Genomic DNA, 12,031 nt, shown 5'->3' on the forward strand with positions numbered 1-12,031 from the left:
TTATGCAGTGAAACATAAGTGTTTATTTCATTAAAGACTCAAAGAATATTCCCCCCTGTTATTAAAGTAACTATTTTAGGTCATGCAAAAGTATTTTTATTACATTGATGAATACAGACTCAATATTTCAATACAAGTATGTATACAATTCACAAATCAAAGGGTCAGTGAGAAATTAAAATTTCTTTAAATACTATCAAAGTTTTATATCATATGATATTGGCATACTTATATTCACAGTTTTCAAAGTAAGAAAAAATGTTTAATTTAACTTCAGTTCGAGACAAATGGATATAATAAGACACATTCACTAGTTTTGGTCTGTTCTTCTAAAAGATATGACAAAATTCACTTAGGAAAAGAAATTTCTTAAAAGAACAAACTCAACAAGTCAGCAGCATTTTTTCACTTAAACTTGTTTGAAAGTTAATATTATAGTAAACAAAGTGCAAAGTCAGTTCTCCAGCTGAGATTTTTAAAGTTAAAAGTACAAATCAATAGCCTTAAACAACTTTATCAAACTGGTTGTATGATGACATCATTAAATAGTAAACTAACCAGCTTGTTTTCAAATTTTAAGATCGAATACAACATTAAATACAATGTTGTATTCAACATTGATTTTATTAGCCAATTGTATACACTTATAAAAACAAGGAAGAAAGCAACCCTTCTCTGTATCATTTCCATTATTCACAGAGATTGTGGATTAGACAGCCTCCAAAATAAGTAGCCCCTAAGGAACCAATGCTTTTTCATTCCTTCTTACAGGAAAGCCTTTGGGGTTATACATTCTTCATGAATATAGGTAATTCTCTAGTGTTGTTTCACTGAAATATAAAGCCGAATTCTATGGCTCTGAGCATCCACATTCTCCCTGACTAGGGATGGGGTAAGTTGGGGTAGAGTGGAATAGAACAGAGAAACAGAGAACAAGTTTGTAATAATTTAGCTAAACTTTCAACAAAATGAAGGTTTACAAACAGCTTAACAGAAAGAAAAAGGTTATCATGCAAAAAATGCTTTTGTTCTGATTCAGTGTTCTATCATCTAATAGTATTTTCATTGTTGTAGCCATACAAAAAGACTGAAAGAAAATCATGTCTATATTCTAAATACATTTTAAAACATTTGTGTGGAATTCAGTAACCTAGCCTCATAATTCATTTGTAGTTACTTTTATTCAGGCCTTTAAGTTGATGAACATTTTTCCAGTTGTAAATTCTAATTGTACATTTCTCTTCATGTCTTTAAATTTAACTCCTAGCAATTTTACAGCCACTTAGTTTATAGCAACAACTCTTCCTGCAAATCATACGGTAGCAAAATATAATTAATACTAAATGCCCTAAATTCCAGTTCTATTACCAAAACCTGGGCTCAGGACCAATAGTATTCCTTAACAAGAATAGGATCTAGAGGCACTAAAAGAATGAGAAGACAGTACCCCTTCCTTTTCCATCCCCACGGGCAGCAAAAAGATCACAAAAAAGATGGTCTTGGTCTTGGCAGCTTCCAGTCTCTGGATTTGGTCTGCTCTTCAAGATGCTGTTGATGTACCTACATATATCCTGTTTGTGCACACACACACACAAATTCACAGAAGAAACAAAAAGGATTTCATGTGTCTGGGTATTTTTGTCACAAATACTCTATTTGGTTACAAGCTCAAAAAACATTTTCTTATCATCATGCTATCGAAGGCCTGACCAACTATGCAGATAAGATGCCCATCCAGAGGATCGAGAGGTACTTTCTTCTTCACCTTTGGACACACACAGAGAGAGGGAGAGAGAGAGAGAGAGAGAAAGAAAGAAAGAAAATCTATTTAAATTCTTTAGTAGCAGATATGCAATATGAAATAAAGACTAAGCAACCAAAATTTTACTATGGTTATTTCCAAAGGACTTCTGTAATTTATATTCTACATTCTAAAACCATTAGTTATGTACTATAATTATTATTTTTTGGTATAACACCATACTTATTTCATTATAGGAGAATAGCAATAGTTAACTTCCATAGGGTTGTAGAGTCAAAATAAACATGAAAATTTAAAAAGCATAACCAAAAAAAATATAGCTGTAGAAATTAAGGACTGATCTTTCTTTAAATATACATGCCAACAGTTCATGAAGTAGTATATTCATATCTCTAATCTTAAGATTAAAAAAAAAGTTTTAATTTTATTTTATTCTTCTTTCTAGTCCTCTTCCCTCTTCTCTCCCTGAGATAGCAAGCAATCAAATAAAGAACACAAGTGTGAAATTATGTAAATTATTTTCATATTAGTAATTTTGTACAAGACTCCCTGAATATAAGAAAAATAAAAAAGAACCAGTTAAAAATGGTATGTTTCAGTCTATATTCAAATTCATTTCTTTCTCTGGAGATGGATAGTATGCATTTTTGATTGAACAATACTGTTGCTACTGTGGACAATATTCTCCTGATTCTGATTTGTTCACTTCACTATGCATCAGTTCATATAAGTCTTTCCAAGTTGTTTTGAAATCATTCTGCTTATTATTTCTTATAGTACAATATTATTCCTTTTATAGTAGCTCTTTTTGTGGTGAGCATCCCCTTGATTTCCAATTTTTAGCCACCACAAAAAGAGCTACTATAAATTTTTTTTACAAGTTCTTTCCCCTTTTTGGGGTGTCTTTAAGACCTTGCAGTGATATTGCTGGATAAAAAGCTATACACACATAATTCCAAATTTTTCTGCAAAGAGATTTAAAAAAATATATATTTCAAAGTTTCTACATTTGCATTAATTATCCTTTAGGAACAAATTTTTAGAAAGGATAACTCTATCCTTTAACTGGAAAACAAAACTTTTCAGCTAGTCTGCACTGGAGAGTAACAACATTCATGTTCTGAGTGCCCATGAAACTGCTAGGAATTGTCTTCCTAATTTTTATGGATATATGCTTTGAGTATATGCTTTTTTTCTCCCCCCAAAGTGTAGATTTTTCAATAAAACCATGTTTTTAGATAGAATTTAGGGTTAGGATCACCAAAAATTAATGCTGAAAGATCATTATGAAATGTATACACTTGAAAGTTATGTTGAAATTTATAATTATTTTTCGTATCCTAATAACTTAGGTAAAGTGTCATTGAACAAAAATTTTCTTTTATACCTACAAGAGACAAAAAATTAAAAAGATCATTAGCTTGAGTTTAAACTTTGAATAAATTTATGAAGATATGCAATATACATGTATACATGATATATATGTCTACACATAGGCATGAACAACAGAAATCACTTTAAATCTGACATTTGAGGACAATTAATCTTACCCACCTTGTGCAATTGCAATAAGCTTTCCTTTCTCTTCAGGACTAAGCTGCAACATTGTGTCTATGACAGGAAGAAGCCTCTCTCTTTCACTCCCTGCTTTTAGAAATATAAACTGTAGCAGGACATTCTTCAAGTACTCTAGGTTAGCTACTGACTTCTCCCGTTCCTGATTCCTTTCCAATCTCCTTACTTCACTTTTGAGAAGCTATAAAGAAAAAGAGATTTGAAAACAAGTATAAAGGCAATAATTTGGTCCTTTATAAAAGAGTCATTAGTGTAATATCATAGACCAGCAGTCAAATCCTGCCTCCCCCAATTTTCTGGGATAAATTATCAAGAATAAGAGTGAATAACCCCATATTTACATAGAATATACCTTATCCACACTTGTTCCTAAGGTTTTAAGAACCACTGGGTGCAGTAGTATTGTTCTATGCTGCTGTGCTCTGCCTCCTTTTCTGCTTGGCAGTAAAATTGCTATATGAATTATATAGACTTTCAAGAGGTTCTAACAATCTAAACGATTTCTTTCCTTTTTAATAACCATGCTCCCCTTCTCCTCCCAGTTACAAGTCAAGGAACATTTACAATTCATTTTTGCAAGATTTTGAGTTCCCAATTTTTCTCCTTCCCTTTCTCCCCTCCTCTCTTCTGAAGACAGTAGGCAATTGGATATAGTTTATACATGTGCTATCATGTAAAACATATTTCTATATTAGTTACAGTTGTGAAAGAAGAAAAAGGAAAAAAGAGATATAAGCTAAAAGTGAAAAAAAAATGTCTTTTATCTGTGTTCTGAGCCCATCAGTTCTTTATCTGTCTAGCACTTTTCTTTGTGAGTCCTTAGTACTTGTCTTGGATCATTGTGTTGCTGAAATGAGCAGTCATTCACAGTAGGTAATCACACAATGTTACTAAATGCTATGTTCAATGTTTTCCTGTTTCTGGCTCATTTCAAGTCTTACCAAGTTTTCTGAAATCTGCCTATTTATCATTTCTTAATGAACAATCCCATTATATTTATTTACCACAAATCGTGCACTCCCCTTGATTTTTAATTTTTTGCCACCATGAAAAGGATTGCTATGAATATTTTTTACACATATAGGCCCTCTTACTTTTTCTTGTGATCTTTTTGGGATACAGACCCACTAGTGGTGTTGCTGAATCAAAAAGTATGCACAGTTTGGTTGCTCTTTGGCCACAGTTCCAAATTGCTCTCCAGAATGGGGATGAGTTCAAAACTAGATGATCTCTTTTAGATTTACCCTTTCTTGTACTTGTACTTAAGTGGCATCCATTGTCATGCCTATTCTCTACTGGGAAAAGTTAAAATGCTCTTACCTGGCATTCAAGGCTTTCTACAAATGCTCTCTTTCAGTCCTAACAATATATATCTAACCTGGTTCACTATTCTCTGAAGTCACCATGTTTCCTCTGTCCCTCTATTCTTTGGTCACAACATTACCTATGCAAGGAACCTCCCCCCAATTTTCCTTCTTCTGTGTGAGAATTCTTATTCATTCTTTAAAACTTTACCCAATGTCATCTCATCTTTAAGCTTTTTTTTTGATCTGTGGGTGGATAAAAATATCCCACTAGAATTTTATACAAAGGTTTTTGTCTTTTGCAGTCTTCCAATGAACATATCATATAATATACTTAGTTATTTACACTTGTTTTGTCCCCCCTTTAGACTGTAAGCACATAGCAGATGTCCAATCAATGTTTGATGAATGTTTCTTGAAGTTCAGGTAGTTCATGCTTTATAACTATTCTGTCCATAAAACATATAGTATAATCTTTTGTTGAAGATATGTTTAATGGACAACATCATGTAGACAGAATGTTTACAAATATTTACATAGTTTCACTGGTGACTGGATTTACCTTAATTTGCTCCATAAGAATTGCGTTGGTTGCTTCAGTCTCTCTAAGGAGACCATTCAAGTGGTCAGCACTCTTTGTGGTGGAATTGAGCTTCTGTACCAATTCTTCTTTGCTGAGTTCTTCATGCCACAGAGGAGGTTCTGAAATTTTATTTTTTGAAGATTAATTTCCAAATTAAAAAAAAAAAAACAATAATCAGGAAGTAGAATATCTTATGTGAGGAACAGCAAGGAAGCCAGTTGTCACTGGATCACAGAAATTGGGAAGGCTGGGGTAGGAAAAGTAAGGGGTTAAAAATTTTAGAAAGGTAGGTGAGGGACCAGGTTGTAAAGGACTTTGAATGCCAGATAGATTTTTTGCTCTTGGGGAAGGTGACAGAGGACCACAGGAATTTAGGCAACAGAAAAGCGACGTTATCACATCTGTACTTAACAATAATATGGGCTCTTGGTTAGCACCTGAAGTTTAGGAAGGAGAGATTTTAAGCTGATTTGGTTAACAACAAAAGACTAGAGGTTTTAGTAACTACTACAGACAAATCTCAGACAATTAACATCTGTAAGACCATATGTGCACAAGCACTAAAGAGGAGTTGCAAAATAAACACAAAGTCTTTATGGAAATAATGTTAGACAATGTTAGCCACTGAAAATGAAATAAATTTTCTAGTCCAACACTCTTATTATGGATAAGGAAACAAGAGGCCTATAGAGGTAAAGTCACAGAGCCTTTCCATGGCAGAACTTAGATCATGGGATTTAGTGCTAAAGAAGTCTTTTGGGATCATTTTAAATAGCAATGTCTTTATTTTTTAGATGAGTAAATGGAAGACCAGAGTTTTATTTTTCCAAGTTCAAAGAGCTGATATTTGTTGCAAAGCCATGATTTGAGCATTGATACTCTGGCTCCAGACTTCCAACCTCTATTCTACTAATCTGGAACAGATAGCAAGCCCCTTTTCTCAAAATTCTTAAGTTGGATCTACAGACTAATTTTTATATTTGATTAGGTTTTTCTAGGGCTACTCAAAAGGTTTCTCAAACTATTTACCTACCAGATCCTGATTCAGGGCAAAGGAATTCTGGAAAAGGACAGATGGTAAATATAAAAAAGATTGTCTTCAGAAAAAGATGCAGAGGGGAGGTTGAAAATTTAGTTCTATTTGTGCTACAGAATTATGCCTAGGACCAATTTTAATGATCATCAAGAAGGATATGGAATGGATACATTTCTTTCTCTATGTAGCCTAAGCTCTAAGGAATTTGAAATGAGAAAAAAAATGGTAAGGAATAAAAAAAAAAGTAAGTAAGGAACTCTTAAGTACACAAATAGGAAGGTTAACCCATGGTCTTATACAATAATTTGAGAATAAATCTACCAAATTTAATTTCTTGTCCTAAACTAATTTCCAGGATGAAGTACACAATGTCATAGCTCTATGGAGTATGGAAAAATTATTCCACCAGCAGTCTTAAGCCTTATTTTAGACAACAAGTTATTCTTGAGTCTTGTAGCAATCCAAAAATTTCCAAATGGATTTTCTTAATGAATTTTATGGATTTTTTTTTTTTTTGATTATACCTTTCAATACAAAGTGAAATGACTGGCTAGAGAAAAGGGGAGGACTAGGATAAAGTGGGATCAGGAGAAGGTAAAGAGTTAAAAAGGAACCTATAAAAAAATACACTGGCTTTATTGGACAAATAAGTAAGACTATAAGTTGATAGTAGGAAGGGACAAGAGTTTGTGCTTAATATTCTTTTAAACTCCACAGTATTATCTACCCAAGAACATATTATCACATGAGTCATCTGTGATCATATCAATTTGGAAGTTCCCTCCCATGACAAAGACCACTCATCCTGAGTGACTTTTGGGTACTTCCTCCTATATGTTCAATAGAGGGGGCTCATTAAACAGGCTGAAGGCCTACCTTAATCTCTGATACTATAAGGGTATCATAAAGGCACTCTGAATGTCTATTTGCCTGGGCCCCAGGACCAGCCCATTTTTCTTCCTATATCTTTTGGAGGATATCTTCTGCTCCTTTTCTTTTTTGGAAGTTCCTCATTGCTTATATGTTGTAAGTTATTTCCGCCTACTATGTTATTTTTCTATAGTCTTGGGTATGAGATTAATTTTTAATTCTAATAAATTCTAATAAATACTCTTGCCCCGCCTTCCTTTGATTTTTTTTTTTTTGAATCCAAAAGAAACAATGGATTCAAAGACACATTCTATGTAAAACTTGTAGTGCTCATGCTAAGTCCTTACTGATTAAAGAAAAATTTTCAAAATGAATTAATGTATTTCTCTTTGTTAAGTCATTCTGCTTCTCTGAATCTCCTTTGGAAAATGTGGGTATATCTGTGGTCCTTATAATGTTTAAGATACTCTTTAACATAAAATTTTCTAAATAGGCTCACAAATTGAAGAACTGCTTTAAGAGTTCCTAACTTTGTAAACTTCACAACCCTAGTCTTTATTATACTCATTTCAAATATTCACACATTAATTACTTTCTCTTATTTGCAGTTTTAATCCAACAAATGTTCATAGTTTCATTATTAAAGAATCAACCATACACTTATTCAAAGGATCTTTAAATGAAAGATTATTTGCAGTTTAAAAAAAAAAAGGAAAAAAATCAATATAATTTTCTGCCTTCAAAAAACTTAAAAGAATCTAGGTAATTCTAAGTTCTATTCTGCAGTTTGGTAAACTTTCATCTTTATAACTTTTTATCAAAACTGTCATTAATGTTCCAGCCATTTATCTATCTTTTCTGAGAACTGAAAGTATCTTGTTACACTTATAATCTACTAAGGGAAATTCAACAGGGCAACTGCATGGCCAGCAGCTACTGCCCACACCCTCCCAGTAGTTAAGACTTTTTGACTTCCTGCTTGGTGACAGTATTGCCATTAACACTCTCAGCCTGAGATCATAAGACTAGGAAAGAAAGGGAAACGATATGCTCATTTATGCAGTTTGTTATACAGCCAAGCACTGTTCATGGATTCAATTGTGAGGGAAAAATTTAATAAAATTTTAAAGGACAAAAGTTTACTGTTAAATAAAGGAAGCAATGTCACTAGTCCTGAATCCAGTAGGCAATTATGGAATCATATGAAAATAAAACTTTCAGTTAATAAATGGGTTCAAGGTATAATTAATATTATTAAAAAAATTTTTTTTTTTTTGAACCGGAACTATGATTTCATTAGTAGAGGGCAGATAAGATCCTGCCCAGGGCTTTAAGAGACTGTGACTTGACAAGAGTCACCCAGCTAGTGTCAGAGAAGAATTTATATGAAAGTCTTACTAACTCCAAAGTCAGCTCTCTATCCAGTAGGCCCAGCTTCCTCTTTTTTACTTTTTAATTGTGCCACAGAATTCTGATGCATCCTGCTGGGTCAGATTTAGAAGATAAATCTAAAACCACACTCTAGGTAAGGCTTACCATTTGCAAATCAGGAAGGAGTGCAATGGCATTCAAAAAAGTGTCATCATGACTCAAGAGGGGGCCCTCATAAATTATAGTAGAAGTAATTCTACATACCCAATTTTGTCTCTGGAGAATTAAGAAGCTGTTCCAGAGATGGTGTATGGATACTTGTAGAAGATACAGACTCGGTGTCAGTTGTTTCCATTCCCTCTCCCTCTTCCCTGGCTACAGTGTGCATTTCAAGGAGGGGTAAATCTGTGTTTCTCCTTTCACGAAGATTCTTCAGTGGTTGATGTGAAGAAGCTGAACCTAATTAGGAAAAAAGAAAATAGTTTGTCTTTGAATCCATAAATAGAAAAAAAGATCAAAATACTTTTCATGATCTGATGAAAGCAATTCCAAATAAGTTTGCACATACCTAAAAGTCAAAGACCAGTAATGAAGATGAGATAATTGGGACAAATTTCAAGGATGGGAAATTATTTAACATGGTCAAGTGGTACAAAAAAAGAATCTCTAGCTTACCCTTAAAAACCAGAAATGAATATACTTTATAATGACATGGAATTTTTTTTATCATTCAATTAATTTCTACAATGACTGAAAGTTACTGCTTTCTAAACAGATTGGATGAGGTAAAATCTTCACAAAAGTTTTCACAAAATATTTCTGAATGGGCAGCTTTTAATTCTCACAAATTTTGGTAACTCAAAGGTGGAATATTATTACACTATTAAAGAAATGCATACGTCTTAATTTCTCTTCTCCTCTCCTGTTGCTCCCACCCAATAATTGGATAATGTAGTAGAAAAAAACCTACGTGTGAGGGAATGGAAAAGAAAAAGATGATAACCAAATTCCATTTGGTATTGAAGGAAAAAAAACACAATATTGCTCTGTGCTGAACAAACCTAGCCTCAAAGTGTGCCACCTGCCTGCTTCCAAGATGCTACAATAGTTTTTACTTGATTCAGAGGCATTGTTAAGAGTCTAGTCAAACTTTTGGGCAGCAGAATCTAAATGTAACTAGTCATCTTGGTAAAGCTGAAGTCATAGCAACCTTTTCTAGATTATAAGGGTACCTGAAACTACTTTAAATACTATCCTAAAGATGTTGCTTCTATAATAACTTAAATTTTAACTTTCTTGTAAAAAAAATGTTTTGGAAAATGAGATGTTTTGTCATTCTTCTGATCATAAATATATTTAAATGTTTAATGAATAGCAATAATGAATATTATATTGTCCCTCAAAATATTAGAGACTAAGCATCAATCTATGCTTGATAGAGGAATTTAATGTGAAAGAAAAGGAAATATTACTTAACACAGTAAATAGTATATAAATGAGTATTTATTACTCTAAAAGGTTATATTGTCTGAAAGTATGAACTTAAAGATTTAGCTATATTTATGGATAATTCAGGATAAATTAAAGATATTAGTATGTTCTTAAAATTTCTAGTTGATTTAATGAAAGATAACTACTGCAAATACTTATAAACAGGAAGAAGGGTAGCATTTCTTATGGTCATATGAATTCTCAGGAATATAGAAGAAAAGTGATGAAAGTCTGAAAGTTACAAAAATGAGATAATCAAAAAGTTGCTACTTTCATGAATGATACATACTTCTGGTAGTAGGGTCACTCTTAAGTTGGAAATACTGAGCTTCCACTTTGGAAAGTTGTTGCTGCAGTGTCTCCATGGTCTTCCTGTGCTCTTCCTGCAAATGCCTCATTTGATCCCGGAAGTTATTGCGAAGTGTTTCATTCTGGGATGTTAGCTGACTCACAGTCTGTGCATGCTCTGACTTCATCATCATGTTCTCTGACTGTACTGCACAGAGTCTGAAGGATGAAAGCATTTATTTTTAATAGTATTTTATTTTTCCAAATACATGCAAAGATATGTTTTCAGCATTCACCTTTGTAAAACCTTGTGTTCCAAATTTTTCTTCTTCCCTCCCCACCTTTCCTCTTCCCTAGACAGCAAGCAATCCAATATAGGTTAAACATGTACAATTCTTCTAAACATATTCCCATATTCATCATACTGCGCAAGAAAAATCAGATCAAAAGAGGAAAAACCACAAGAACACAAAAACAAGAAAAAACAAAAAAACACACAAAAAACAAACAAGAGAAAGGTGAAAATATGCTTTGATCCACATTCAATCTCTGTAGTTCTCTGGATAAGATGGCTCTTTCCATCACAAGAATACTGGAATTGCCTTGAAGTTACTTCATTGTTGAAAAGTACCAAGTCCATCATTACATAATCTTGTTGCTTGTGTACAGTGTTTTTTTGGTTCTGTTCACTTCACTCAGCATCAGTTCATGTAGCTTTTTTGAAATCAGCCTGCTCATTATTTCTTATAGAACAATAATGTTTCATCACATTCACGTACCATAACTTATTCAACTGATAGGCATCCACTCAATTTCCAATTCCTTGCCATACAAAAAGGACTACTACAAACATTTTTGTACATGTGAGTATGATCTCTTTAGGATACAGACTTAGTAGACACATTGCTGAATCTTAGTTTCAAATTGCTTTCCAAAATGGTTGGATCAAGAAATTTATTTTCTAAAATCATTTAACTTTACTTTTAGCTTCTTTAGGGACTGGGTAAGAGAACAGAAAAATGTGCCTTTTAATGGAAATTTAGGTATACCTTCACTATGACAAAAGTCTTTCTATAGTCTCAATTTCATGTTTCTTTGAAATATGTTATAGCCTCATGTAGTTGCTCTTAGTATGAAATGCTAGATACCTCCTTGTGTGAGTTAAGTATTAAATACTATTTTATTTCTTCTTTCTAGGGTATGGCTATATTAATTTTAGTCACTTTCTAATCTCACTTAAAATAAAACCAAATTCCCAACAAATTATAACTCAAAAATATTGAAGATAAGCTATCATATTGTTTTATAATTGCACCAACAATTACATAAGAACATCAATGATATTTTCCCCTTATTATTCATGTTAAATTCTTTTTTGTTGAATTTTGAAAAAATATTTTATTTTTCCATTACATGTAAAACAATTTTTTAATATCATTAAAACTTTTGAGTTTTAGATTCTCTCTATCCCTCCCCCCCACTGAAAAAGCACATGTAAAAAAAAGCACAAAACATTTCCATAAAAGTCATATTGCAAAAGAAAACTTAGATCTCTCTCCTCCCCCAAAAAATTCTCAAAAAAGATAAAGTTTAAAAAAAGTATTTGTTAATCTGCTTTCAGACACAATCAATTCTTTCTCTGTGTATGGATAATAGCATTTTCATCCTAAGTCCTTCAGAGTAGTGCTGGATCACTGTACTGCTGAGAATAGCAAACTCATTCACAGGTGATCATCCCAGAACATTGCTAT

At 32.8% G+C, this 12,031-nt stretch overlaps 1 protein-coding gene across 2 annotated transcripts in view; it reads right to left on the reverse strand.

The window, feature by feature from the left end:
* Positions 1–80: 80 nt before the first annotated feature.
* The window catches only part of GCC2 (GRIP and coiled-coil domain containing 2), a 60,287-nt gene continuing 48,336 nt past the window's right edge, over positions 81–12,031 (reverse strand). The window contains exons 19-23 of one of the 2 annotated variants that reach the window (XM_031958775.1): positions 10,282–10,499; positions 8,766–8,960; positions 5,204–5,343; positions 3,317–3,518; positions 81–1,765 (exon numbers count right to left, since the gene is read on the reverse strand). In XM_031958775.1, the coding sequence (XP_031814635.1) occupies positions 1,695–1,765; positions 3,317–3,518; positions 5,204–5,343; positions 8,766–8,960; positions 10,282–10,499 (826 nt within the window). In that variant the 3' untranslated portion in view covers positions 81–1,694. The remainder of the gene's footprint in view (positions 1,766–3,316; positions 3,519–5,203; positions 5,344–8,765; positions 8,961–10,281; positions 10,500–12,031) is intronic. The other variant, XM_031958776.1, reaches the window with a different exon arrangement.

Source organism: Sarcophilus harrisii, chromosome 3 (assembly GCF_902635505.1).
Source record: "Sarcophilus harrisii chromosome 3, mSarHar1.11, whole genome shotgun sequence".
NCBI lineage: Eukaryota > Metazoa > Chordata > Mammalia > Dasyuromorphia > Dasyuridae > Sarcophilus > Sarcophilus harrisii.